Source organism: Poecile atricapillus, chromosome 5 (genome assembly GCF_030490865.1).
Source record: "Poecile atricapillus isolate bPoeAtr1 chromosome 5, bPoeAtr1.hap1, whole genome shotgun sequence".
In the NCBI taxonomy this organism is placed as follows: domain Eukaryota; kingdom Metazoa; phylum Chordata; class Aves; order Passeriformes; family Paridae; genus Poecile; species Poecile atricapillus.
Genome location: NC_081253.1, coordinates 14,331,352 through 14,357,986, shown reverse-complemented (window position 1 = coordinate 14,357,986; position 26,635 = coordinate 14,331,352). Strand labels below are relative to the sequence as shown.

The following is a 26,635-nucleotide window of genomic DNA, read 5'->3' as shown; positions in this document are numbered from 1 at the left end:
ATTGGAGGTATTTCTGCTTTCTGTTAATATCTTGAAAGCTGCAAGATTCACTCCCTTCTGGAGGAAAAGAAAATGACAGTTATTACTGCCTATTATTGCAGGTTAAAATGGGAAGAAAGGATGAGATAGAGTTGGAACTCAGTGAGACCATGAAGAAAAACAATCCTTTGGTTTGATATATTTAAAGCAACAGTGAATATATTTCCACGGTCAACCTACTAATTACATTACAGACTCCCCAAACCTACATAGAAGTCCAATACAGGTGACTTGGTACATATGGAAGGATCCTAAGAATTAATGCAACAGTAAATATATATGTGACCAAATCTGAGTACTGTTTAGTGCTGGGGAATAATTCATTACTTGGTAACAACCAAAAGTACTCTAAGTATTTCAGGTTGCTGGCAAAAGAGGTGCTTTTGATGGTCAACTGTTGAGACTTGTACTGAGGAGGTTTCAGAAGAAACAGAATTAATTTGACTATGCTGTCTTCACAAAGTTTAGTGGGAAGCAGATTAATTTCTAGCCAGCTTAAGTCACTAAAGTGCAGTATGAGCAGAGTATGATGAGCAAAGAGTCTCTTTGAAGGTACTCATCTCACAGATGCACTAAAATTATGCCTGGTTTGTAAAAACACAATTGAGAGGTTTTCTAGTTCCTGTTTAGTTATTTTATTGTCATAAATGCAAGCACTATTCCAAAACAGTAGAAAAGGGAAGGTAGAAGGAGACACTCTTTCTGCTTACCAAAACTTGCTGCATTGAAAAATGCGATTAAACTTTAAGCTAAGTGTTGTTCAAATGTCTTCCAAGTAATTTTCTTGTAAAGAGTATCTCTGCCTCTATGCCAATTTTTTATGTAGAGTACAATGTGGTTTTTGATCCTTTGGGAAAGGCAATAGAGGCTAAAAATCACAGCCTTGCCTTTTTAAATATCTCTATTTTAGTCCTTCATATCAGATTATGACAGTATTACAAAAGAAAACTTCACCTGTTCTGGTTTCCTTTATTTTCTTTAATATGCAGTAATCTATTCCTCTAAAATTTTCAGGTACAGTAACCACAAGAAGAGTCCAAACTGGTACAGAACTTCTTCTAGAGATGCCTTCAAAACGGTGCAGAGAAATGCTATACACAAACTCTACCCCCCAGAAAGGCAAGTCACCTCTTGCAGAAGTCAGTGCTGACTTCCTCTACCAGCACCTTTAATTGGTATGGGCTTGCTGAAAGAACTGTTTTTTCTATGTAGTAGTTCTTCAAAGAATTTAGAAACAAAAGCTTGGGTGGACCTCCTGTCCCCTGCTAGTACTAGGAACATTTTTAATTTTTAAAAAAATCATTGTAACCCACATCTCAAAAGAGACAGAAGAAAACTTGGAGGTTTCCTACATCTAACGTTCAGAAGTGCTCCCAACACTGTGCTCCATTACTGTAATGGTACCAAGAGAAGAATTAAGATGGAAGGGGGGAAAGGAAGTGGAAATGAGTTTTCCACTGTCACAAACCAAGAGCTAAAGTTAACTGCTTACTTCACACTGACAGTGGTGGGGCTGAACAAATCTAAACCCACGCTTACAAGCACAGCAGCAAAATCTACCAGTGTATTTGCCAGCTTAGCAACATGCAAGTCAAAACTCTTCTTTCCAGATTATCCCCAACCCTACTGAGATCATAAGGGAATTCCTCCCTTACCTTTTATCATGTGCAAATGCAGAATATAAAAATGGCCTGTGTCTGTAGAATTCACAACTGAGATAACGGATTTCCCTTTCTCAGTTTCTAATTCTAAAGACCCTGTTCAATATCAAACAGACAATTCTGTCAAAACCCAAATACCAGGAAAGTTAGCAAGATGTAAATCCACCAATCTGGCAACTAAGAGACCACTGAGCAGCAGAACAAGGCTCTTCATATTGGAAGTGTTTTGATGGTATGTGTAATACTTCTGGTGCCACATTCTAAGGACAGAGATGAAGCCTTGCTTTCAGAATTCTCCAAACATGTTGACATCATACTGTTGACCTGACACTCATTTCAACCTGATTAGTATCACACAAATCACAAGTCTTCAACTATGTAACATTCTAGAAGTTATTTTTTACTATTTATTTTTATTATTATTATTTTGATTTTTTTATTATTATTTTTTATTGTGGCAATTGGCAACTGTCCAGGAGGACAAATTTGGTTTCTGAGTACAAAAAGGAATGAGACCAAAGAGGTAGCAGACCCCACTACATTGACACAGCAAAAAGCCTTGTGCAGAATTGATACAGCCTAGATACTTACAGATTCACAGTATATTGTAACCAGAAGTCTTTTTCTGTGACTCCCAAACCCAGTATTTTGTCCTCTTTTGTGAAGTACTCTCAGCTCCATTCCATGGTCCCAACTTCTTCAGACATTACTTATACTTTCTGGTATAATACCTTTGGATATTCTTCACCTCTCACAGTCCACATTGCAAATTTTTTTTTTTAGTTCACACCCCTCTTCTAATTAAGGACGAGAAGAAAGAAGGTATCAGCAGACTAGGCTGATATGACACGATGAGGCTCTTGGCTGGAACTCAGCTGCTGGGCCAGATCAAGAGGGGAGAAACCATCCTGAAGCTGAACTCATCATTCCTTTCCCTTTCACCTCTTCCCAGCATCAACTTCCACAAAAAAACTTTAAAAACCTAATGCTGAAATCACTGCCCCTCTATCCAAGCTGATTCTGCCCAATGAGCAGCAGATTAACAGAAAGACAGGGACAACAATCATAAGCTTTAATCTCATAGCAAGCAAGGCTTACTGTGGTTACTGCCCCATACCATTAGCATTCAAAGAGGTTTCCAGAGAGGCATTTCCAGGGGGAAAGAGAAAATAAACCAGTAACATATAACAAAAATCACAGTCTTCTTTTTTGTAGACATTCTGATAATTTCTCTGCCTATACATGGGATGTTCTGCTGCTTGAAGGAAGACAAATGCACTTTGTTTTCTTTATAGCTGCTTTTGAAGTGGACAACTAACTGCTCTAGTGCCTCTGAAGACTGGTCAGTGCAGCAAGTGAAAATGAGAATTCTCGAAGTAAACAGTGAGTCAGACCCACTGAACAGTAAGTCAGACTTTGTAACTGAAAACGTGAGTTTGAACTGTTAGATCTCTTCCAGCCATTGAATAAGAACCTGGCTCTTTGCCAGACAACAAATGTAAAATGAGGCTGCTGATGTCACAGATCCTCACTAAGATCAGAAGCTTCTGAAGACTGAACTTGGAAGGCTGGGCAGAATGAAAGATGCTTTTCTTGCCTTCCAAGAATTCACTTTTATTTGTTTCAAGTCATAAATTCTCATTCCTCTTCTCAGTACTAGCAACTCAATCACCACACTGAGCCTACCTGTATGTACTGTGCTGTACAGGTAGCAAGAAGATCTATGAAGCAATTCTCCATGAACTAAATGTATATTCCTTGACAGAAGCAATACACTCTAGAAATGTGATCAACTAAATCAAAAGAAACAAAGTAACTCCATATTCTGGTCACCAGGTTCTATATTCTATGCAGTCTTGACCAAGATTTTCTCATCATCTCTGCAATACAGTAAAATCTACTTTACTGGGGTGTTGCAAAGATTAGAGTTTGTAAAGAATAGAGTAAGTATACTCTCCTTCTGTGGAGGGATTTTGATATTCAATATTTGCACTGTAGGCTCAGAAAAGGGGCTTTTGATTGTTTCCTTTAGGTACTGCATAAGTAGTCACCTGATTTTAGCAAACATGGCTCTGAAGACAAAACTCAACCTTTAAAATATTTTTATTGAACAAAAAAATGAGAAGAAAAAAGAAACCCCCAGCCAGTATAGTCCATATATTGGCCTTAAAAGACATTCAAAACACTGATCAAATAACTCTTATTTACAGCTGAGAAAATATCTTCTGGTGATACAAAAACTATAAAGGTCTGCAAAAATCACTTGCTCCCTGCCATTTGCATTTGAGAAATGCTCTCAACTCAGTCAAGATAGAATGCAAGAGAGGAGAGAGTAGGTTGCTGTGTAAGGAACTAGGGGCAAAAAACAATTGCCATTTTCCACACAGGAGCTGTTGGCCAGTATAAAGTGCAAATATTCCACAATATTTTGCAACTATAAATAATGTTTTTTCCTTTTTTTGTGACCTTAATACCATTTTGCACAGTATATTTATACATTTATAATAATGAAAGAACAGCTTTTAAAGGAATTAATCTGGTTGTAACAGACAAGCATGTGTGAAGGTGTCATTACTGTCTCTTCAGCTCTGTAATCAGACTTGAATTTGTCTCTTTCTAAGCAGTATTTGACTAGTTTGGATTGCTCTGTGTAGACATTACTTCATCCTGGTTACCAGTAGTAACTCCTATCAGTTATCTATCACAGCTGTCAGTGTACAGCTTTGAGGGACTCCTCTGCTCTGCGTTAGCAGTTCTCAGCAGTGTATGAAATGGACATAGAACTGATTCATTCCTCCTTTTAGCACCAGGAGCATCTACAGTAACCGTACCAGTTAGAAGCCTAAAAAATCAAAAATCTCAGCACACGAAACAGGAAAATGGGTAACAGGGACCTTGGGCTGCTGCTGATATCCTTGAGCTGGCAGGATAGAGAACCTGTAGTACAGAGATGACCACAATTACTGATCTGGGGATGGTGTGGCAAAATGAGCACACCTGGCTCTGCTGTGCACTTTAAGTTCTCTTGGGTACTTCAAACTCTTGAGTCCCGTGCTTAGAACTTTTTCCCACAAGGCTCTGTGGCAGCTTTCATGGTGCTTTGTTTGGTTTAGGTTTTTTGCTCTATCTTGTTTTTTATTTGTTTTGAGCTGGTTTTTTTAAAGCATGAAAATAGAGACTTTTTCGTTTCTGTAACAATAAATCTATAGGGTTACCACCACTAAATGTTCAGCATTACCTGATAACCTTGCTGTGAAATTTCTGTCTTCCTTCCCAGGTAATGTAACAAGAATTTCAGGCACCAGAGCAGATTATCAATAAATCTAGTAGTGTTTAGCTAAAAGCAGTACAAAGGACAAGCTAAATTCAGTGTTCTAAAGAAAAGAGAAAAAAAAAAAAAAAAAAACCCAAAAAAGATGCCTTAAAGGTATCATTACTTCCCAAGCACTTCAGACAATTTCAAATCTTCTGCTCTAGTTTTCAAAGTCAGATGACATTTATACCACCTGGAAACGTTTCTGGGATTTCTGTTCTCATTTGAGAAAATAAAGATGGATGTAGTATCTTCTCATTACCATCTTTTCTTGTGCCCCACCCTACAGAGACACCTCTTCCAAAACTTTGCTTGTATAATCACCATGTATCACTGGTCACATCATGTCCAGCTGCAAACAGAAGAAACAGATTTGAAAGAAGCAGCATTGAAGTTATTTCTTACATGTGTTTAATGCAGAGAAAACCAAGCAAATTTGGAAATCCTTATCATGTAACATAAATTTATTGCACAGAATTCAGTACTAATCTTCTATGAAGTACAAAACCAAACCTAAAAAATCTCATCTTCACACATAATCATATGTGCAATTTATAGATTTTTAAAGTACAGTCCAAATGTAGAAATCTATCAGTTATCAAAGCTTCTTTAAAACCATCTATACCATCAGCTTAAGCCTTGGAGACAGATTTGTAATGAGTCAGCCTGTAAAAGATAGCTAAAATATTTATTAAAAAACTTGGTATTCTTGAATTTCAGCAAGCCTATATAGAAAAGTTTAATTCAATAGACTAAAACGTCTTTTTAAAAATGTTTTTCAGTTTTCAACCCACATAACTAGCTGTTCAAGACCTACAAACTTTTGAAAATGCTATTATAGTACATTATACCAATCCACTATTAAATGAGTGTCTCACTGTCTCTTTTGAAACACATTAGAGGACACATTCCACCCCTGTAAACACCTATGTTACCACATCAAATAGTATTTGCCATCATGAAATTTCACACCTGGCTACGTTTTACAATAGCAAGTAAGTAATTTCACATGGCTCTTCTGATTCAGTTCCTTAGGTGTTTTCTAAGCCATGCACTCTAATATCTACTGTTTTAAGAAGCATTTGGCTCTCTCATTGTACCTTTCACTTAGAGCTTAATTTAAAAGTCACACCATATCTTTATGGTACTCACCAGATCATCAACATCACCACCTTCATCTGTAGGAGGCAGGCTTTCATTTTTCTGTTCTTTTGGAGCCAAGAACTGAAAATAAAAATGAATTTATGTGATACTGACAAAACTGAGAGTCTTTAATATTAAATTAACAGAATATCTCCTCTGTGTATCAAAACAAACCCACCTGTAATCAAAAATCAGGAAGGAAGTTTGTTCTGGTTTCCACCCTCCAAAACTAAACTACAAAAAACTCTATAAGACTTGCTTTTAAAGGATTTTATGGTGAAATGTGTCAAAAGCCAGACAAAAGGATATTGTTCTTGAGACAACACATGGTTAGACTGTAGAACACCCTGTGATAAGGATGCTGCAAATATTATTCCATAGACTCAGGGTGAGATAAGCAAGATGCATAGAAGAGAAATCATTTGAAGCTTATTAGCTCCACAGAAACAACCTCGGGCACAAAAAATTTTTGAGACATCAGTGGCTGCAGGCTGGGACTATACATTTTTCTCTATCTATCCCTTTTTGTCCACTGTCAGACATGGGATTCTGGATTAGATGGAAATTTTATCCATTTCAGTTTGACCAACTTTATGTTCTTAACAAATATTGTGATAACAAAATACCCCAAATGATATAAGTACATTCATGAGGGTGACTAAAGGCTTCTTTGAGACATGTCCTACACACAGCATTCTAGTTCTGTGTTGAATTTATAAGCTTCCCCATTTAATTCAATTAACATTTGCCAAATGAACAAAGATACATATTTTTTTTAAAACCCTCTAACATGCAAGACTGTTAGAATGCCAGTATTAAAAATAGAAAATTCATTTTGTAAAATTACATTGCCATAGCTGCTGATACAACTTACCATATGCCCTTCACTTAAAGTACGACATTCATAAACAGAAGAGAAAGGTAAGTTGCTCAGATACTATAAAAACTGAAATCAAACATACAGACAATATCTGGAGTACAACCACCTCCAAATTATTTCACAGATTTTTCTCTTAGCCTAAAAAAAGAGAAATAACTAAAATGGTAGGAAAAAAAATTCAATACTTAACTCTTACTTTAAAAAAGCATCCAGTTGTCTGTAAGTCTTAGTTACTACCTTTTTACCAATATCCTTAATATAAAATCTCTGCATTTTTTTCTTATTAAAATGCATCAGAACAAGTACACAAAGCCAGAAACAATCCTGCCCCCCAAGAAAACACAGATGTGAAGCTAAGGACAAAAAGCCACATTCCCAGACTTGGAGTCCTGTCATCCTCAAGTCAGAAACAACTTCACTATAACTCCAGATGATGAAAGAGAACAGCTAAGTAGAAAACAGCCACATTAAACAGGCTATAAATAACTGCTTAGATAACTCTTTTGTGCTCCTAAAAGGGAGCTGCTGTTCAGCTGGGGACTTCAAATGTATCAGCCAGAGGTTGTGTAAGAGGCCATGGGATCCTTATTAACATCACCAATCTCTGAGACCACACATTTGTAGCATGAAAGGCTGAAACATTATTTTAAATAAATAAAATATTCTGATCCTTCTCTAGAACCCTAGTGACAGCTTTAGACATAGGGTAAAACTTAACTTTCCTGTTGCATCCTCTAGGATGAAAAGTAAATACGTCATGTTTGGATAACACCAAAGACAGAGGATACAGGGATATAGGTAACCTCTGCCCCATTGTCTCAGTGACCAAAGGTCAGACCTTTCCTACATCCTAAGCAGCAACATCCAAGAGGAACACAGAAATCTCCACAGACAATATTCATGTTCTAACATGCTGAGTTTAATTTATCATAGATATTCTGTAGCTGAAAAAAAAAACAAGGCAGGGAATGTGACAAGGCCAGAAGGAATTAGAATTTCAGGATGCCGTATGGCTGTTTATCTTTTTTGTTGGAAGAGTTCTTAATCTAGCAGTAATATAAAGCACATACTATGAAACTAAAAGCTAATGACATTTGTCAGCTCTGAAAGGCTTTTTGTGCCAGATCAAATTTCCTTTTTTCACATTTAATTAAGAGTCAAATGGTATTTCTGGAAGTAGCACATTTTTCAAAATTTTTACAATCAGCTTTCTCACGCTAAATTATGCAAAGGAAGCTAAAAGCTAGAGAAATGCACTATGAATATTTGCAATAAATTGAATCCTGAAGTTTCCATCAAATGCTGAACATCCAAAGTTGGGGTTTTTTCTGAGAACCTGTTTTACATTTATGCAAAAACAAATTACATATAATAGCTGTGCTGAAATCCATTATCTTCCCTAAAGCCACCAGAAAAAGTACTTGACATTCCTGGTCTTTTAACCTACCATCCTCAAGCTCTAAAAAGAGTATCTCCACTATTACAGGGGGGAAAAAAAAAATCATTTTTCTCAGTGATAGGAAAATATGCATACATAACCTACCTCAAGCAAAAAGAAAAACGGAAGTTTGACCTGTCTAATAAGCAGCCTGGTAAGTCTTTCTTTTTCCTGCAGATAAGAACTCTATAAAACCTATAATCTTACAGACAAAACAGTCCTGAAAATACTAGCAGCTAGTAAACAGCACATTAGGCTTTTGTGTCACAAAGGTCTACAGTGACAGACAACCCCATGACCTACAACAAGCTTGCACATAACCTCTGCAGAGGTGAAGAAAACTTGCCTCTTACTCTATTGGGAGATATTAGAAAAAATCTAATACAATCTTTAAGTGAAGGGTATCACCTTCAGTACAGAAAACAAATGAACCACTTTTGTAATCTGCTCTAGACCTAGGAAAATGCTGGCTTTGTATCACACAGGAAACCTGTGACAGGGTTTAATTGGACCAAAGAGCACTAGATTTTATACCAGTCCCACAATAGCAATATAAAATATTGCATCCCTGTAGATCTTACTCCAAGAATACGCAGTCTTGCAGTTTCTTAATGAAAAAGTCATATGAGCCCTTAACAGACAATGGAATTAGGGTTCTGGGTTTGGATTTGGAGAGTGTGTGGGGAGGTGAATATCTGGAACTGCCAAGTTCTTAGTTAGCAAAGAGATGCAATCCAATTACTCTGGAAGTTAAGGTAACTACCATATTATAGAACTCTACTGCAAAGCTGATTTCATGCAGTATCTCGTATTCCCCCAATTTAATGGGAAGATAAAGCTACTGTATGACCTTCAAACAATCACAAAATTACCTCTAACATTCCTCCAATTCCTGCAATATAGGGTGATTGTAGGATGATGGTAAATAGAAATGTAAATTTGCAATCAGTCTACAAATGCTTTGCTCCAGCTTAGCCTAGCAGCTGTGAATCCAGTCCTGGATACTCTATCAATTGTGCTGCAGTGCTATGTAGGCGCAGTATTTCTTAGCCACCACAAGCTCACAGTGAAGACAATGGTATGCTGCAAGGTCTTTGTGGTTAGTAGAGATTTCCTTAAGGAACACTGGTTATTTCACACAGCATTAGCACATTTTTTGACCATCAGTGATAGTCTCAGACTACAAAGTAAAGTTCTCAAGAACAAGTATTGTCTTAGGAAGCTTCCAAGTAAATTCATAGCACTTAAAGTAGATAAAAAGACTGATAACTCTTTAAAACAACCACTGGGGGAAAAGTTGCTCTATACATTTATGTGTAATGATAAATAGCCAACAGGTCCTTCATGTCTAGAAAAATAATCATACTCTGTCATTTACATCCTGCACATGTGCTCAGCTTTCTGGACTCCTAGTCTGTTAGGTTTTCATTTTCATTACATTTCTGTGCCTTCCTCACCTTAAGGTAAATTGTTACCAATGAAAAAAAGAAGTTTCTAAAATACAACCATTTTCTACTCATTAACTAAATCATAGAGAATCTATTTCTACCCACTTCTGGCTATTGCTAATGGAAGGCCTGGAAGTTGCAAAAATCAATGTGGTATCTTTTATAAAGGCTACTTCTCTGCAAAATGGTGATTTTAGCCACAGTTTTACCTTCGGGGGGTCTGTGATACAAGGACCTTTCTCCTGAACTAGCAGCGTGAGACAAAAACATCCATCTTATCCTCTCCACACAAATATAATTTTTGACAGCAGCTCGGAATTCTGCTTCCTTCCAAAGAGAAAGCACCATTCTGCCTGTTGTAATTCAGTCCTTTTTAACTGGAACATCCTTCATTCATCACTGTAGTTACTGAAATGCTACATATCTGTAGGAATTATACCTGTAAATAGTCCAAAACTCCCATTTCCAAAAGGATCTAGTATGGTCACAAATAATACCCCCAGCATCATCTGTGATATCCACCAATCCACAAGAGCTGCATAAAGTGAAAATATTGGTATCACTGCATGTATGATGAAAACTAGCCTCAACAACTTGAGTTGATAGAGTTCACAAAACCTTTAAAAAAAGTATTGGATTTTTGAACTCATGCTACCACTGAGAACACATTTCTTTCTGTGAAGTTCAAATAGTGATCTTACATACGTAAATAGTACTCTGCTGTTCCACTACACTTGTTGCTGAAGTTCCTATTCTTTGTAGAGGATATTTTCAGATAATTTCAATACATGCTACTTTTTAAAGACCAATTAAACTAAAACATTGTAGTACATGCTAAGGTATTTTTGTTCTGAAATACAGAAGTTTCAACTGTGTGGCAAATAACCATTCTTATTTCATTCAGATGAAGATTTATCCACATAAGAAAGTATTCAGCTCCACAGCAAGGGCTCTATAAAAACAGATGCTCATTAAAAAAAACTATACCTTTGCAGCCTCTTCACCCGTCACTGAACTTTGCCCCACTTCATCTTTGGTGATCAAAGAAATTCTGTCTGCAAAAAGAAAAAGAAACCATAAAAATATCATTAGAAGGCTTCCCAAAAATTCACCTAATGTTTACAGTGAAAAAAGCATTCCACATTCCAACTTCTGGATGTGTCATCATCACCAGAAAAAAACAGTATCATTCAAAGGAAAAAGTGACTTGCATAAATGAGTCAACTATGATATAAAATACGATATAAAAATAAATTAATGAGCATATTCATAAGCTTGTGGAAGTATCCATTTAGGAAACTGCTAATATTGTGACAATCAAACTAATGAGACACTGAAATCATAGATCACAGACGAAATGCTGAAAATCTATTAGAAATTACACTTTTAGTCATTCACAGCGTGCTTCTCAGGTCCTCAGAAAAAATTAACTCCTAGCATTCAGACACTTGTGTTGTGATTACCTCGTCTTACTACCAAAGTGCTGGTCCCTGCCTCACTTTCCTCCTTGGTTGTGCCAGCAGCACCACGCTGTGCAGTGAAATCCTGCCCACCCCCCCAAAAAAGAAATTTTAAAAATCTCCATTTATTTTGACCCCAATAGTTTTTCCAGTCTAGCTCATCACTTGGCCGTATCAATGCTTCTGCCTGAATAAGCAGCTGTGGGTGTGAGAGCAAGGAATCGGAGATTCATAAAAATTTCAGCAGAAGTGTAAGCATAGTATCACCTTCATGTGCCCACAGAACCACATGGCAGAGTTTCATCAAACAAAGGAATTTGTCAAACAGATCTGCCTTTCTTCTGAGCCACTAACTCACTAACTTACATCCATCTTCTTTGGTGACTGCACTCATGTCAAGACTCATGTCAAGACCCAATGCACACCACATTTGGTAGAAAAGAGGGGATGGGTCATGTGGCAAGAATGAGAGAAAACGGGACTTCTGCTCTTGTTAGCAGCCAGTAAAAAGCAATTTCAGCTGCCTACTGAGAGTAGCCAGACTATGCATAAAGCATCAAGATTTCATTTCACCATGTTCTCAAAGGAAGATAATCTCTGCTGTATGAAAATATCATCTCTCTCTGTATTTGTTTAGGTGATTTTTTCCTCAAAAATGTACTCCAGTTTGTCAAAAAAACTCTGATTTATACTAACTAAAAATTATTCATGGTTTTAAAGATCCAAGTTTGCTACTTTCAAAGTTTACTGGTTTCTTTTTCCAAATTTATACAGAGAAGGTCCCCTACAGCACTACTGAATATAATGTTCTCGTCAAGTGTTGTCCTGTGCTGTTTTTTTCACATTGCTAAACAACTTCCCATCCTGTAATTCAAAGATGTTGGATGAATTAGACATTACAGCATGTCTGGAGTTCACCACTTTGAATGGTACTATACAAAAGCACATCACTGCATTTTACAGCATGCACGCTTAGGAGATACAGCTGGGCATTTAACAAATTTTCTTAGCATTGGTTCCAATTAAAAACAAGAGTATGATGCAAAACACTTTTTTTTTAGTCCACTATATTTTCTATTTGTGAAAATGTTCCTTTATTTATCACTTGCATAGTCTCTGAATGTGTTTTAGAATGGCACTGCCTTTTATCTCCCAGTTTAATCATTGCTAAGTGTCATATTATCACATATTCTGTCCTTCAGGTTACTTAAATACAAAATGATCAGTGACACATTTCAACGTTATCTGTGACTTTTTGGAAGCTTAAACTGCAAGAATCTTTTTATAGCTCTATGGCATGAGTTTTTTCCATTTATTCTGAAATTCATCTGAAATTGTGCCTTCTCCTTACCCCATAACATTTAATTTGTCTCTTCTTCCACAATTAATTTACCATTTCAACAAGACTTAGTAATGCATTATGAATAAGGCTGATATGAAACTATTAGTGCAGAAAAGGAAAAGAAGCTGCAACATGAAAGTGTTTTTTTTTAAATAGGCTGCAGGAATGAAGCATATCAAAATGCTGCAGTGGGGTTAGTCTAAGTGCCCCACTGCTAATGAAGTTTTCTTACTTAATGGATAAATGCATAATACAACTAGAAATTGTCTGATGCTTTTTTAAATGCCATCCTACCTTGTACCATGATCTCCCAGAAATCAGATAAGGCTTTATCTTCCAACTTTGATTTCAGGGCCTGCAGAAAGTCATTAAAGCACTGCACCTTGGACAGCTGAAAAAATATAACAGCAACTGTAAGCAGGAAATACTAAAACTACTAAAGAGCACTACAAGCTTCTTCATGAAGTCATTTAACATGGTGAACACAAACATCTCTACAGAATTTGGGTTTTATTTCTATTAAAACCATGAGTTCTAAGGAAAGGCGAGCCATAAAATGTGCCTTTCAGAAAGCCGGAAAGACTTTCTTGTAACTAGCTTTGTTGAAGAAGAAAATTGTAGGATTGCACTTTTAACTAGCACAATCATCAGGTCATAGGCCTTCTGTTCTATGTTTACACAAAAACAACAGCAAATAATACCAGAGAGGCTAGTCCCCATTCCAGTACCAATAAAAGCCCCCATAAAATGCAATTCTATTTCTAAAATTTGAAATATATTTAAAGTTAAATTCTTTCTGCTTCAGCAATAAATTATAAAGCAAATAGGCCCACCATGCCTTCATGCCCACATTACCTTCATGGCCTCCTCTCTAAAAACTCTGATACAGTCAATCCCTTTCATGTAGTACTGTGAACCTTTATTTTCCAAGAACTGATCAATGCGGTTTATCAACTGCTGACTCACTGGAAGACAAGGAGAAATAAATTCACAGATAAATAAACCACTGCAAACAGACAAGAGAAAATGTTACCCAAGAGCCCTGAAAATCCCAACTAATTTCTGCAGGATTTTAGTAATTTACTTTGTCTTCAATATTTACTTACAGTTAAGGAACTGTCTAATTTTACCCTCTAGCAGACACCTCAGCCAGGCAAAACACAAGTGTGAGGAGGATACAACAGTGATCTATAAACTCAGAAGCATTGTGAAAAATACGATAGGGATAAAATAGGGAGCTAATAGTGCCCTGCCTCTATCAAAACAACAGCCAAGATTTGGGTTAAGAACAAACAACAAAACAGGATCTCTTAAAATGTACATCAGTTAACCCTTTTACCACAGGCTGGTTATACAGCTTAAAAAATGTTTGAAGAAATTCTTAGAATTCTTAAAAGAGGATGTCTGTCATGGGAGATTAACAGTATTGTTGCCACTGAGGAAAAAGATTCAGGAAAGCTTCCTGACCAAGTTGCAGCATCTGCCTGTCCTGCTCTTGTACTGTTAAAGACCAGTCAGTGGATTAGCAGAACCTTTCCCCTGACCTACAGCTCTTCCCAGCTCCAGGTGTTATGGGCATAGACATCACCTCAATAATCTCAGCTGTGGAAGCATCAACAAAGAAAATCACCTGCCAGAGTGGTGGAAGAAACAAGAAGTAAACACACCAAGAAGGAGACATTGTTTAAGTACTGTGTTTCGCTCTGCTCACTGTGAGTATGCACAGCACTGGCTGTTGTATTATTTTCTATAAAATGCCTAATTGAACTGAATCTGAAGGACAACATCCCTGAAGAGTGTGAAACAAGGCATGTTTGATATTCTCCCACTAGCTTTTGACAGTTTCTAGAAAAGGAGGCAAATAATGGTTCTGTCCAACAGCAGCTACAGCACAAAAAAGTGTGCTAAAGTGCCTACTGTGCCAGAGGTAATCAGCTCACTCTATTTATTTCACCAGTAGCTGACAAACTAAATTGAAGTCTAACTACTTAAGCTTCCCAAGTTAAGTCAGTCCATTTTTTCCATGGTTAATGATTTTCTCATTAAATGTTCTAATTTCTTATGAATTGCACTAATAAAAGCAAGTCCTGCTGGTGTTTTCAGTAGTGGTGGTGGTTTTTTTAAACACTGTCTTCTCATTGATGTGTTAAATTAAAACCTCAGGCACTATGAGGGTGCAATAAAAGTCTTTATTGTCAGAAAGATTCCAGCATACTGTTTGAAATTATCAGACACTCCACTACTTCTTCTGCATTTAATTTTTTTTTAAATCCCTGTCCATTTGATTGCCCTGGCAGCCATCAGAAGAAAAGACTCTCTTGCTACTGACTGTGAGGCGTCTCCTTTTGAAATTTGTTGTAAGGAAAAAACTAAACCAGCAATGTTTTACCAGGCACTGAGAGTCCATAATATAGGCAGCAAACATGTTACATGGCAGCAGTATTTAAAGTCACATTCCTCTAACAGCCTGAAATAGCTTGGCTAAGAAGTTGGTTCTGTCCATTGGGTTTCCCTTAAATGATAAACCAATGAATCTAGAATAGACAAAAATTCCTGTGTTCTGATCAGATTACCAAATTATTTCAGGGGGCCAAAAGTAATACTAAAGACAGTAGATAAGGATTATAGCCAGAAATTCTTGAAGTGGTTGCTACTCCTTTACATTTCTAATCTGAGAACTTTGTTGATTTCCTGCTGCCTTTTCATTAGTCTGAATCTTTGGGTGTGGATGCTGCAAAAAATAATGTCCCTGTTTTTGGAGGAAGGCATGTTCTGCATAAAGATGTCTTTTTAACTATGCTGTGATAGGCATTAACTCTGATGTGTCCCAAACAAACCTCAGGCATTGAGGTTTTGAAGAGTAGGCTCTTCAGTTACAAACCTATTCAGGCCACTTCTGTGTAATTGTAACTTTTTTCTTCTCTCCCAACTTCCCTCATTCCACACACATTTAAGGAAATGAACTAACAACAGACTTCTACATTTTGCATTAACTGAAATTTCCAGCACTCCTAATAACCACCACATTCTGCAGAACATCCCAAGAAATTTTAATCTCCTCTTTCCTCCTTCTACTGTACCTGACTGGTTAGATAACAAATACAGTTATTAAGGGTTGGAGAACTGCAGGGAGGAAAAAAAAAAAAAATAAAAATCACAGAATAGATCTTTTAGTTCTAGCAGAATTTAATCCCTTCCCCTCTGGCATTCAGATACATTTCCTACTCCAAAACACATTCACCAGTGCTGTCATTTTTTGTGAAATATGCCATGAACAATTATATTCACTTGTTATCTCTGAACAGCTACAGTACAAAAGTGCAGTTATATTTTCATGTTTGTTCAGTTCAGCTCTTGGTCTTGATTACTATACCAATCAGATATACACAATAATAGTAGCCAAAACTATCTATTATTGCAGTCTGAGTTTGATTCCTTGGGGATTTCCCCCCCCCTCCCCAAAAAAATAAATCAGGTTAAGAAAATAATTTTTCCTTTAGACAAAAGACTCCCGTTGTTAATCTTCTGATTAATGTGCTGCTGGTGGTAACAATCTGTGTTCACGGACAGTACTTAAAGTGTGATTCACTGACAAATCAGTTAAATCACCTGATAATTAATTTAAAAATACTGCTCTGTATCATCTTTCTTGAACTGAAAAGAAGAACGAAATTCTGAACTGCAAAGGCTACTAATTTTTATGGACCTCCATCTTTAAATAGACTTTGAAGATCAAGAGCTGTTGGCTGTTGAACTACTCCAATACCCTATGAGGTGCTGTTCAGTTTGGAAATGGTGTCTCTAAATGTTCTTTAAGTATGGATCAAAATGATTGAGGCTGGATAACTGAAGGACATATCCAAATGACCCAAATCCCTGCTAAAAACAGGGTTCACTGTGGAAGAGGTGGCTTAGTGCCCCACAGACTTGAGTTCTGTGTAGCTCCAAAGATGGAGAGTCTCCAAGTTCCCTGAGCCCCTTTTTCTGTGTTTGAGTCCCATCACTGTGATCTTTATTACCTTTTTCTCCATAACATCTAATTCAAATTCTGTTTATTGCAACTCAGAGCTTTGAGTCTCATCCAATCACTATGCCCTTCAAAGACAAACCTGGCTTCATCTTCTCTGTGAAGCAGATATACAGAAAACTTCAAAGTGATTCTATATACACAAGTATTTGGTTTGTAAAAACTTTCTAATGACTGAATCATTTTCATCAAACCACTCATTGCATTTGGACTGCCTAGCAGTAGAGCATGAATAATCTCTGAAATATACAAAAACATCCAGTAAGATAAAAATGCAGACAAACTGCAAAAACATGCCAACAAGGAATGAAATTAAGTATTAGCTTCTTCAAAAACTATCTTAGCTCCAGAAAGGTAATTAACTATACTTATTTCTACAGAAAATATTGCAATAAAATACCAATATTGTTCACATGCAGTTACTGATTCCTTTAAGTGTATTTTTCTAAAAATGCTTAGGAACAAAGTATTAACAAACTTACTATAAATATAAGAATAAGAGCTGAGTGCAATTTGTCTCTGGACATTTTTTCTTAGGTCCATAAACTGTTGAGTTGTCATTGCAGATTTCTCTCACAGCTGACAATCAGTAAAATAAAAAAACCTTTTTTGTCCTGTTGTCAGACAGAAGTACTGTAAGATGCAATGAAACATGGCTATAAACTCACACAGAAAATTTACAAATCAAAGAAAATACTATGCATGTGTCAATATCTTTTTCTACTCCCCTGATTCCATCTCATACAGAAGCCTAAGAAAATACAATGCATCAGACATGATCTGCTCTCCAGAGATGCAGACATGGATGGAAACCTTCAAATAGGAGGATGAAGCAGTAGTACATGCCTACTTCTTTGGCATTACAAAGCTGGCAAGCACTGACTGCATTTGAGCGTCTCCTCTGAAGCCACAGCAATGAAAAAACTCATTGTACACCCTTGGGAACAACAATTAGATTCTACTCAGGTAACTAATCTATTTTATGTGCAGTCATTGACAAAAACGTCAGAAGCTGTTATCAGAAGACATCTCTTTGTGATGACTGTACACTTGTGATTTGCTCAAAATAAGACCTGCATGAAATGACATCTCTCTGGCCATGAATACAAATAAGAAAGTAAGGATGTCTAGAGTGGAACACAATTCTAGTTACATGAGCATCAGTGTTAACCAGTAAGCTGATACCATCAAACGTAACTCACGATGTAACCCTTAAGCAGCTCCCTACTGTAATAAACTACACAGTTTTCAGGTAAAACCAAAGTGAATTATTGTTTCAGGAATTGAGCTGCCAGTCCAGAAAACCTAAGACCCTTACCAATCTGAAAATCTTTGATTTTTCTAAAGATACGTATTTAGGCATTAGTGGCAAAGTTCTCACGTAGCATCAGACACGGACTAGCTTCCACCTAAGACTTCTACTATGAAAGGTACAAACCCTGATTAATGAATCCCAGTGAAGGCACTGCAGGAAATATACTGGTACCTATTCTCAGTGATAAATATACCATCAGAACATCCTACAAGCCGTTTCAGAAGAAGAAGAAAAATAATCACCTTGCCATCCCTTTATAATTTTGGCGTGGGTGTGCCATTAACCTGCAGCTGAATTAAAAAGCAACTGTAGTGTCAGTATCTAAAGTACAACTCTTTCTTACTGCTATAACTTGTCTAAAAACAACCCATCTCCAATCAAACAGCTGGAAGATCTTTCTCCTCCCAATGAAAGGACTGCTGTTATTTTAAAAGGTGAATGTAAGCTCTATTCAGTTAGGAAGACTGTAGTAGATGTTTTTTTAATACAAGAAAGAAAAACAGAACGCAACTTAGCAGTTCTTCTGTCTGCATCATGACACATGCTACCCTTTTTACAATTAAGTAAATTTGAATGCTAGACATTATCCTTTTCTGCAAAGAAATTTCATATTTCTTATGTTCTAGGGAAAAAAAGTATCATCATTAAATGACAAAATTATACCAAAAAAACCTTAGAACCACTGAATAGTTTTAAGGCAGAATTGACTATTTACATAACCAAAGTGCAATACAGCAAGCCATTAAAAACATGCTTGCAATGTTCAGTGTATTAAGCCACCTAAAAGGTTCTAAAAGCACAAAAAGGATTATCCAAAAGAAAGAGATAATATGCAAAGCATGTTTTTATTTTTAGTGGCTTCTATCTCTCCTTTAAATGGGTGACTGCACTACATTCTGTTTAACTACACCTTATCATTATAGAGCAGATCACATAGAATAAAAGCAAATTGCTCAAAATTTCAGAACTTTCCAAATGTACTGCAGTTATCTCCAGCACAGTTACCAAGCAGACATATTTAAAAACTCTTTCTAGTCAAACCATCTTCAAGGGTAATCACTATACTTATTTCTGCCTTAAAGCTTTCCTACATGATAAAATTTATCACCATAACAAAGTAGTCAACCATTCCACAGTTTCTGTATTGTAATGCATTGTACAATGCTTTTTTACTGCATCTTAATATATCTGAAATTAAAGAACACAAATCCAAATATTTTTTCAGTAAATAGTTTCTTCTGGGTGTAATGAAAAATCCATGTAAAAAAGCTAGCTAGCTGGCTTAGAGGTCTGGAGAGAAATAGCTACGTAGGCTTTAACAGACCATATCACAACTCGATATACCACTAAACACACTCCTGAAACTACATCCAAAAGGACCAAAGGTCTTATTGAAATACCCAGCACTTCACTTAAGCACTTCTGCAAATCTTTCTTTGAAAATAAATGTGACATTTGTGGCTATTTGGCAGATCAGGTTTACCCTGCCACAACCTTCAAATCGCCCTTTACATCCATCTTATGCACTCTTTTCAAGACAACTTTGGATTACACAGATCTCATACACATAGCTACCCCAGGAGGGAAATACCATACAAACAAATGATAATTTCATTGCATTTTCAGACTCGGGTCATGCAAGACAGTGCTTTCACCTGCGCCTTGTGTTCTTCTTCATCTCTGAGAAGAGTCAGTGGACACAGAACTCCCTCCCAACTTTCAGATTACAAATACTACCTGGTTATTCCACTCTGAATTGACCTGTGCCTTCTTTCACTCACAAACAGTAAGAAATGACCTTTGCATGTAAAGATTTAAGTCCCAGGCATGAGAGTCTCTTTTTTGTTCATGGAACACAAGACAGATTTCTCACATTGAACACACCCAACATGTCTCCACTTCAGGCCAGGAAGATCCTGGGAATGAGAAGCTGAGGTTCATTCTGAGTGAGGCAGTCGGTGAATACCAAGAGCTCTTCTGTTAGAAACACCTGAGGGGTTGTTCAGACGCCCCAATGGAGCTGTCTAGTGACTTCTTACCCAAAAACAGCTACCTGAGACTTTTAATTGGGGAAGACAAGTATTAACTTGTAATTAATTATTAATTACTGTAATAAGAATTAATAATTACTATTATTAATAATTATATTGAATAAATATTATTGGAATAATTATTATATGGGTTAATTATTAAATGGGAATTACAGATGACACCTTCCTTGGCTGCATGAGCACTACAAGCTAACCTGTAAACTCTACAGGAACTCACACTAGAAACTTATGTTTAGACAGATGGATTGCATTTACTGAACCCCGAAGGTGCTCTAGTATAATTAAGATAGACAAAAGTCATTTACCATCTTTGAAGTCAGCATTTTTCTTCCTCACCAGAATTCGGAAATCTTCTGCTGGGTTAACACTGCCTACCTAGAAAAAGAACAAAAAACAATTCAATTGTCTTCTAACATCCATCTCTTTCTTCTTGTCAGGCAACAAGAACCCTTAAATTTCTTTTTACTTGAATATGAAAACAGCAGCTGTGTACTTCTCTGCATTCAGACTCAAAAAATGCAAGTAACTCCTGGCAAAGGTTGGTTATGACATGAGCAAGATGAACTCACTCTGCTGCACGCTTGCAAGTTGACCACTTCTCTGGTACTGAGAGGACAGAAACACAAAAATTCAGGTTATCTGCTACTTCAGCTTTGAGATCTTCTGTAGCACAGACCTCTCAGACCTCCCTAATCTCACCAGATGCTTAGTGAGGAGTGTGAGCTCCCAGGCACGTGGATGGTTTGCCACTCCAATAGGAACCCCAAAATTAAAAACTTGCCCTTAAATCATCTAGGCTATCTGGCAGAGTCTGACATCTTAAAGCCAAAGCTCTAAACGAGCATGCAAATGCAGAAACCTTTCAAAGGAACTAAAACCAGGTCAAATATAAATAAACACTGAAAAATGGATGCATTAACTACAGGGGAAAAACCAAAAACTCTACATTGCTTATATTTTCTTACCAGCAACCATAATTCTCCTGCTTTTTTATCATTTTTATGCTTTGCTGTCAAAATAATTCATGGACCTTGCAATATGTTTGCTTGGTCTCACTGTATTTCTTTAAGATCTAGCAATGTCACTTTTCAGGAAATACCAGAAAATTATATTAGGATTACAGAACACTGAAATCTTCTTGGACTTTAAATATTTTTATAAGTACCAATAATGCATTTTTCAAAATGAACCATAAAGAATAGCACATTTGAAAACAAATTAAATTAGCTCAATTTTTTTTTTTTAATAAGAGGAAAACAACAAATAAAGGAGGGTGCACAGTTATGATACAGCTTCCATCTACTCACAAAATTATATTCAGTGGCAAGATGAAGCCAAATTTCTGATTTATACCCGCAGTTAATGGAGAGAACAATGTCTAAAATCACAGCAATACTTTTGGTTAAATACAAAGGGACAACTTCTACGTTGCAGAAGATATGAAAGACAAAAAGAACAAAATTCAACCACTGAGCTCCAATTCTGTTTTCTTTAGATCCCTAGGCTTTCCTTTTAAAATTCTAAACACCAGGAGAGAATTTTGTCCTAAAATATCCACGACTGATAGAAACTTGTGCTAACACATGCCTAAGGGCAGAGAAAGTTGTCTTTACAATCTCTAGCAGAGAGTCTCAAATGTACAAGTAGACAGTATTTCAGTCATGTTTCAGCTAGAAACTCTCCTTTTATAAGGAATTCTGTATATAATAGATAATAATAATAACTATAATAGATAATAGATAATAATAATAGATAATAATAATAACTATAATAGACTTAGAGAATTAGTCTTCCCCTTTCATAATCAGATTTGTGAAAATATGCTTACAGAGGTGATACTGCCTTCAGCAAGTTTCATAATGCTAAAGCTCTCTTCCTCATCTTCAATTTTTGGTTTCTTAAGGCTGGGTTCATCTTCACTGCAAATGAGAAGGACAGAAATTAATATAAACACTTGAAGATTGTCCTGCCTACTAACTAGGGAGTCAGTAAATTAATTAAATATACATTGAACTAAACCTCACTACACAACCATTCCAAAATCAACACTTAATCATACCTCATTTGTCCCTTAGGCTGCACAAACCAGACAGTAGAAACAGAGATCCAACTTCATCTTAGCATACAGCAAAGGCATCACTTGTTGAAGCTATGAGATTATTAGTGCTTATTTCAGGTGTGAATTTACTTACACAGACCTTCTTCATCTTTCTAAATACAGAATATCTCCAAACACAATTTGGAACCTCTGTGTTGAGTTAACCTTGATAATTTACAGTATATAAGATGACATTTGCTATTCTCATTAGATTTTTTTCTAAACATGAAATATCAGTGAAAATTTACCATTTTACCATTTTAGTAAGCCATTAATTTACTATTCAGTCACTACCTGCTAGATCCTGTCTTGGAATTTACAGCTAACAAACCTGTTCAAACAGTGGCTTTTGAGTGTAATGACAACTATTCTCCATCAGCACGTGAGAGCTCTGTAAACTTTCACCTTATATTTGTTAAAACCTGCTAGACAAAATCCAGTTAAGTAGATCAGAACTCTCTTAGGCCATTTTAAGCTACATCTCAAAATTATTTCTGAAGACTACTTATTATTTTTAAAAAGCTAATTGTGATTTTGGGCTACTTTCTCACTTTGTCCTTACAGGTAACATAGAGTAAGGTGTACATTCAAACTAGGAACTTAACTCTAACATGTAACATGCTAACTTTAGAGCACATCTCAGCAACAGAAGAAAAGCCAGATAATCACAAAAGGGGAAGAAACTCAGATGCTGTCAGATTACTGACACAGATGAATTGATTTCAGTTTAAGAACGACTGAAAGCTACTCAGCAGTCCAAAGGGTAGGATTTGTGTTCAAGGAATCCCAAAACAAAGCAACAAGTTCTTCTGAAAAATTCTACTACTGTGAAAAGAAGAAATAGCTTGATGATGTAGGGACAAAGCCAGAGATCCTGGACTAGGAGCCAACTTTCCATTCTGCAAGATTTGAACTGATTGCAAAAGCTGAACTGCACGTTACAGAAGCAATCAACTATTAGAAAGAACTTGTGGAGTTGTCCTTTTTGCTTTCTATAGCACACTCCTCCCCTACTTTACAATCATTGTCTATCTCACTTTGTTTCAGCAATCGTCTCTGTCCTTTACTTAGTTTTGTCACTACCGAAATGAAATCCCTTCTGCTCAGCAACTCCTGTCATTCAGCATAACCTTACTTACCACTCTAGGAGAAATGATGGCTTTAGTTATGCCTAAGGACAAGGATAGGACACCTTTGCTTCATTCTCAACTCTGCTGACTTTCTATCTAACCTGGAATGAGTTACTTCATTGTTTTGAACATCCAGTGTGTCTCTCTATAGGAGAAACTGATACTTATCAACACCAGAGAGTTTAGAAGCTCCACTGGAACCAAAAATCTTGTATATTAACACAGTTTGATGAAAGGTGTAAAGAACAAGGAAAATTCCCTTTTAGAATATTTTCCTCCAAAAGTATATTGCAATCAATTTTCTTCTTTTTCTTCCTGCATTATTTTTACTGATTCAAAATGCTTTGGGATTGGAGGAAGGAGAAAATAAATGATGATGCTGCATTTAACAGCCTAGGACCAAATCTACAGTTATCATTAATCAGTGCAGCACAGCAGAAACTAATGAATCCATAGCCATTTATACCAGCCAAGGATCTGACATTTAGAATATGCACTGATTAGCAGTATTTTTAAACTGCAAAACGTGCAATTACTATTTGAGAAAAATTAATAAAATACAAGATTAATTTAAAACACCCACTTCTACATTAATATAGAAGCCTCTCACATCCTACAAAGCTGGATGAGATAACAGCCTCTCCACAGCCAACCTAAGAAGGAGAAAGTAAAATGTTTTCTATTTCACTGGAATATTTTTTAAACTACACAGATCTTAAGCAAAGGTGATACAATAATGAAATCTCTGTTAAGATATCATGCCTACAATTATGCTGCTTTAGTCCTAAAAATTAACAGAGAAGAATCTGGTCAATATGAGGACAGGAAATACAAATCAGTTTTATAAAAAATAAAAATAATGGCCAAGACATTTCTCAACAACTTTTTGCAAATACTTCAGTGAAACCTATATCTTAGTATTAGTAAGTTGAATCTCATAGAACCACAGCATTTAGAATCACAAAATGTTTTGGGTTGGAAAGGACCTTAAAGATCATGCACTTGCTACAACCCTGCCATGGGCTCTAAACCAGGCTGCCTAAAGCCTGGCCCTGAACACTGCCAAGAAGGGGCACCCACAACCTCTCTGAGCAACCTGGGGAGTGTCTCTGTTGTTTAATATTTTCCTTAATTATTACTGAAGAGTGGTGTATTTTTCTTTATCCAGTGAATAAATTGTATCATCTCAGCTTTTCCCCAAACAGAACAAAACTATACAGTTAAGACTGCTGTTGCAGCAATGATAAAATACCACCAGTCCCATTCATTACTACAGCAATGATATTTTTCTGCAGTTTTTTTACAATCTTAACCATCATTCATTCTTCTTTGCATAGTTGAGTCTATCCATTCACTTCCTTTACAGTTTTTTTTTAAAAATCATTTTCATGCCCACATCCATTTCTATCTAAATTACTTTTACAGCTGCTTTTATCACCCCTCTAAAGGAAACTAGTTTTTAAACAAAATAGATTTCTTTCTTGCTTGTCAGATCCTTTTGGGAAGATGTATTTTAAAGAAACTAACAGTAATGGGTCACTGTTTTTTGTTCAAATTCTCTCTCTAGCTTGTTTGAGCTCAATTTTTGCCTTTTATTTCTAAACTGGCTCTATCACTTTTTAAGATGTACATATAAATGTACATATGTACATAAACCCCGAGAAATTGGGGCATGGAGTAAGGAAAGGAGAATGAATCAGTATGAATTCAGACACACCAAGGCAGCAGGAACACAATGAACTCAGCAACAACAACAAAAAAGCCAGGTGTTTCCCAGTCTGTAGAGAGGAATGTGGTCATCAGTCTCAAGCAGCAAAGTGAGGGGTCCTGTGTCATGTCTTCCCAAAGACAGTATTTTGAGGATACCCAGCCCAGATGAAAGGATATATGACAGCTGAGCTAAGCAAGAGCTCAAAACACCTCAAAAGCTTTGTTCCTAGCACTGAAAGAATTGAACCAAAAATGACAAAATGAAGGGAGAGGGAGCTAACTGAGAACACTCCAGCATCTCAAGGATCCACTAGTTTATTATAGATTTCTAAGAAGCATATTTTGTTTACACAAATTGATTTGGCTGGGGTGACAGTACAACTGCAGTATCAATTTAGCATTTACCCTTCATATCTGCAGCACAAATAAACTAAACACAGTATATTCAAAAACAGTAAAAATACCCTATCTTAAAACTGTTCAAACAATAGCTGTTCCAGGAAGAGTCCATAACAGCTTGATTTTTTTGAGACAACCATATTAATTGCACAGCAGATAATAATGAAACTGCTTTTCTTTTGGTATTCAAAATGAAAACTCGACAATTACCTAAATCAAGCATGCTGAGAAGGAAGGCTCAACTTTATGGATAATTTAAAGAACCACGGAATTTCTTCTAAACTAAATTAGACTCTCTGATAGTGCTATTTGAACTATTTTATAAACCTCTAGGACAAACTATCTGACTAGGAGACAGAAAGTAATGCAATATGCTGCCCAGAAAGGATGCACAAACCCTGAAGGTTTTCAAGACTGGATGAATCCCTCCTTAAGTCTCTCTTTGAGTAACAGGTTGACCAAGAAGCCTCCTGTGGTCCATTCCAACCTGATAGATTTTGTGATTCTTTGACAGCAAATACAGACACAAGGAACTTACACACTGGTTCCTAGTGTGTCCTGCACTGCAACAGTATGACCATCACTATTCACAAAATACTCCAGACATTCTGTGGCACCACAGATATTCTCCATCCATCAGCATTTTTTCCAGTGTGTAACTCATTGATTTTCTGTTCAAAAGATTCTGAGCCTGCTTCATCCAGCAAAAACAACCTGAAGTGTAAAAAAAAAAGTTTCAAAAAAATCCATAATACATCTCCAACTTACTTGTCTTTGAAGATGTCTTGTGCAGTCTTCTCTTCTTTTTTCTTGCCAATTTCCTTTAGGGGGAAAAGTGCTTTTACTCTTTCCAGAGGAGCCTGACACCTTTCTCTTACCACACAAGGCATCTCCAGCATTTCTAAGAGGTGCTGTTCTATTGGCGGCAGTGGCTTATCAGGGTGAAAAGCCTTGTGCTGCAAACACTGCAAGAAACAAAACACTCTGAGCAAAGCATAACTTTCAATTATATTAAAAACTTTTAACGTTATGCCTGTACACCATACGGTAACTGCAAGTATCTTCCATATTAAACATACTACCTTTGTATTGCTGAAAAAGATTCTGCCTCACAGTGGATTTTAAATCTGTGATCAACTGTTTAAGGAGATCATTAATGATATTAAACAAGAATACTGATT

At 36.5% G+C, this 26,635-nt stretch overlaps 1 protein-coding gene across 1 annotated transcript in view; it reads right to left on the bottom strand.

Moving 5' to 3' along the window:
• Positions 1 to 3,785: 3,785 nt before the first annotated feature.
• The window catches only part of XRCC5 (X-ray repair cross complementing 5), a 49,293-nt gene continuing 26,443 nt past the window's right edge, over positions 3,786 to 26,635 (bottom strand). The window contains exons 14-21 of the mRNA XM_058840164.1: positions 26,223 to 26,419; positions 21,946 to 22,036; positions 20,423 to 20,492; positions 13,580 to 13,689; positions 13,019 to 13,115; positions 10,910 to 10,977; positions 6,166 to 6,237; positions 3,786 to 5,365 (exon numbers count right to left, since the gene is read on the bottom strand). Of these exons, the coding sequence (XP_058696147.1) occupies positions 5,351 to 5,365; positions 6,166 to 6,237; positions 10,910 to 10,977; positions 13,019 to 13,115; positions 13,580 to 13,689; positions 20,423 to 20,492; positions 21,946 to 22,036; positions 26,223 to 26,419 (720 nt within the window). The 3' untranslated portion in view covers positions 3,786 to 5,350. The remainder of the gene's footprint in view (positions 5,366 to 6,165; positions 6,238 to 10,909; positions 10,978 to 13,018; positions 13,116 to 13,579; positions 13,690 to 20,422; positions 20,493 to 21,945; positions 22,037 to 26,222; positions 26,420 to 26,635) is intronic.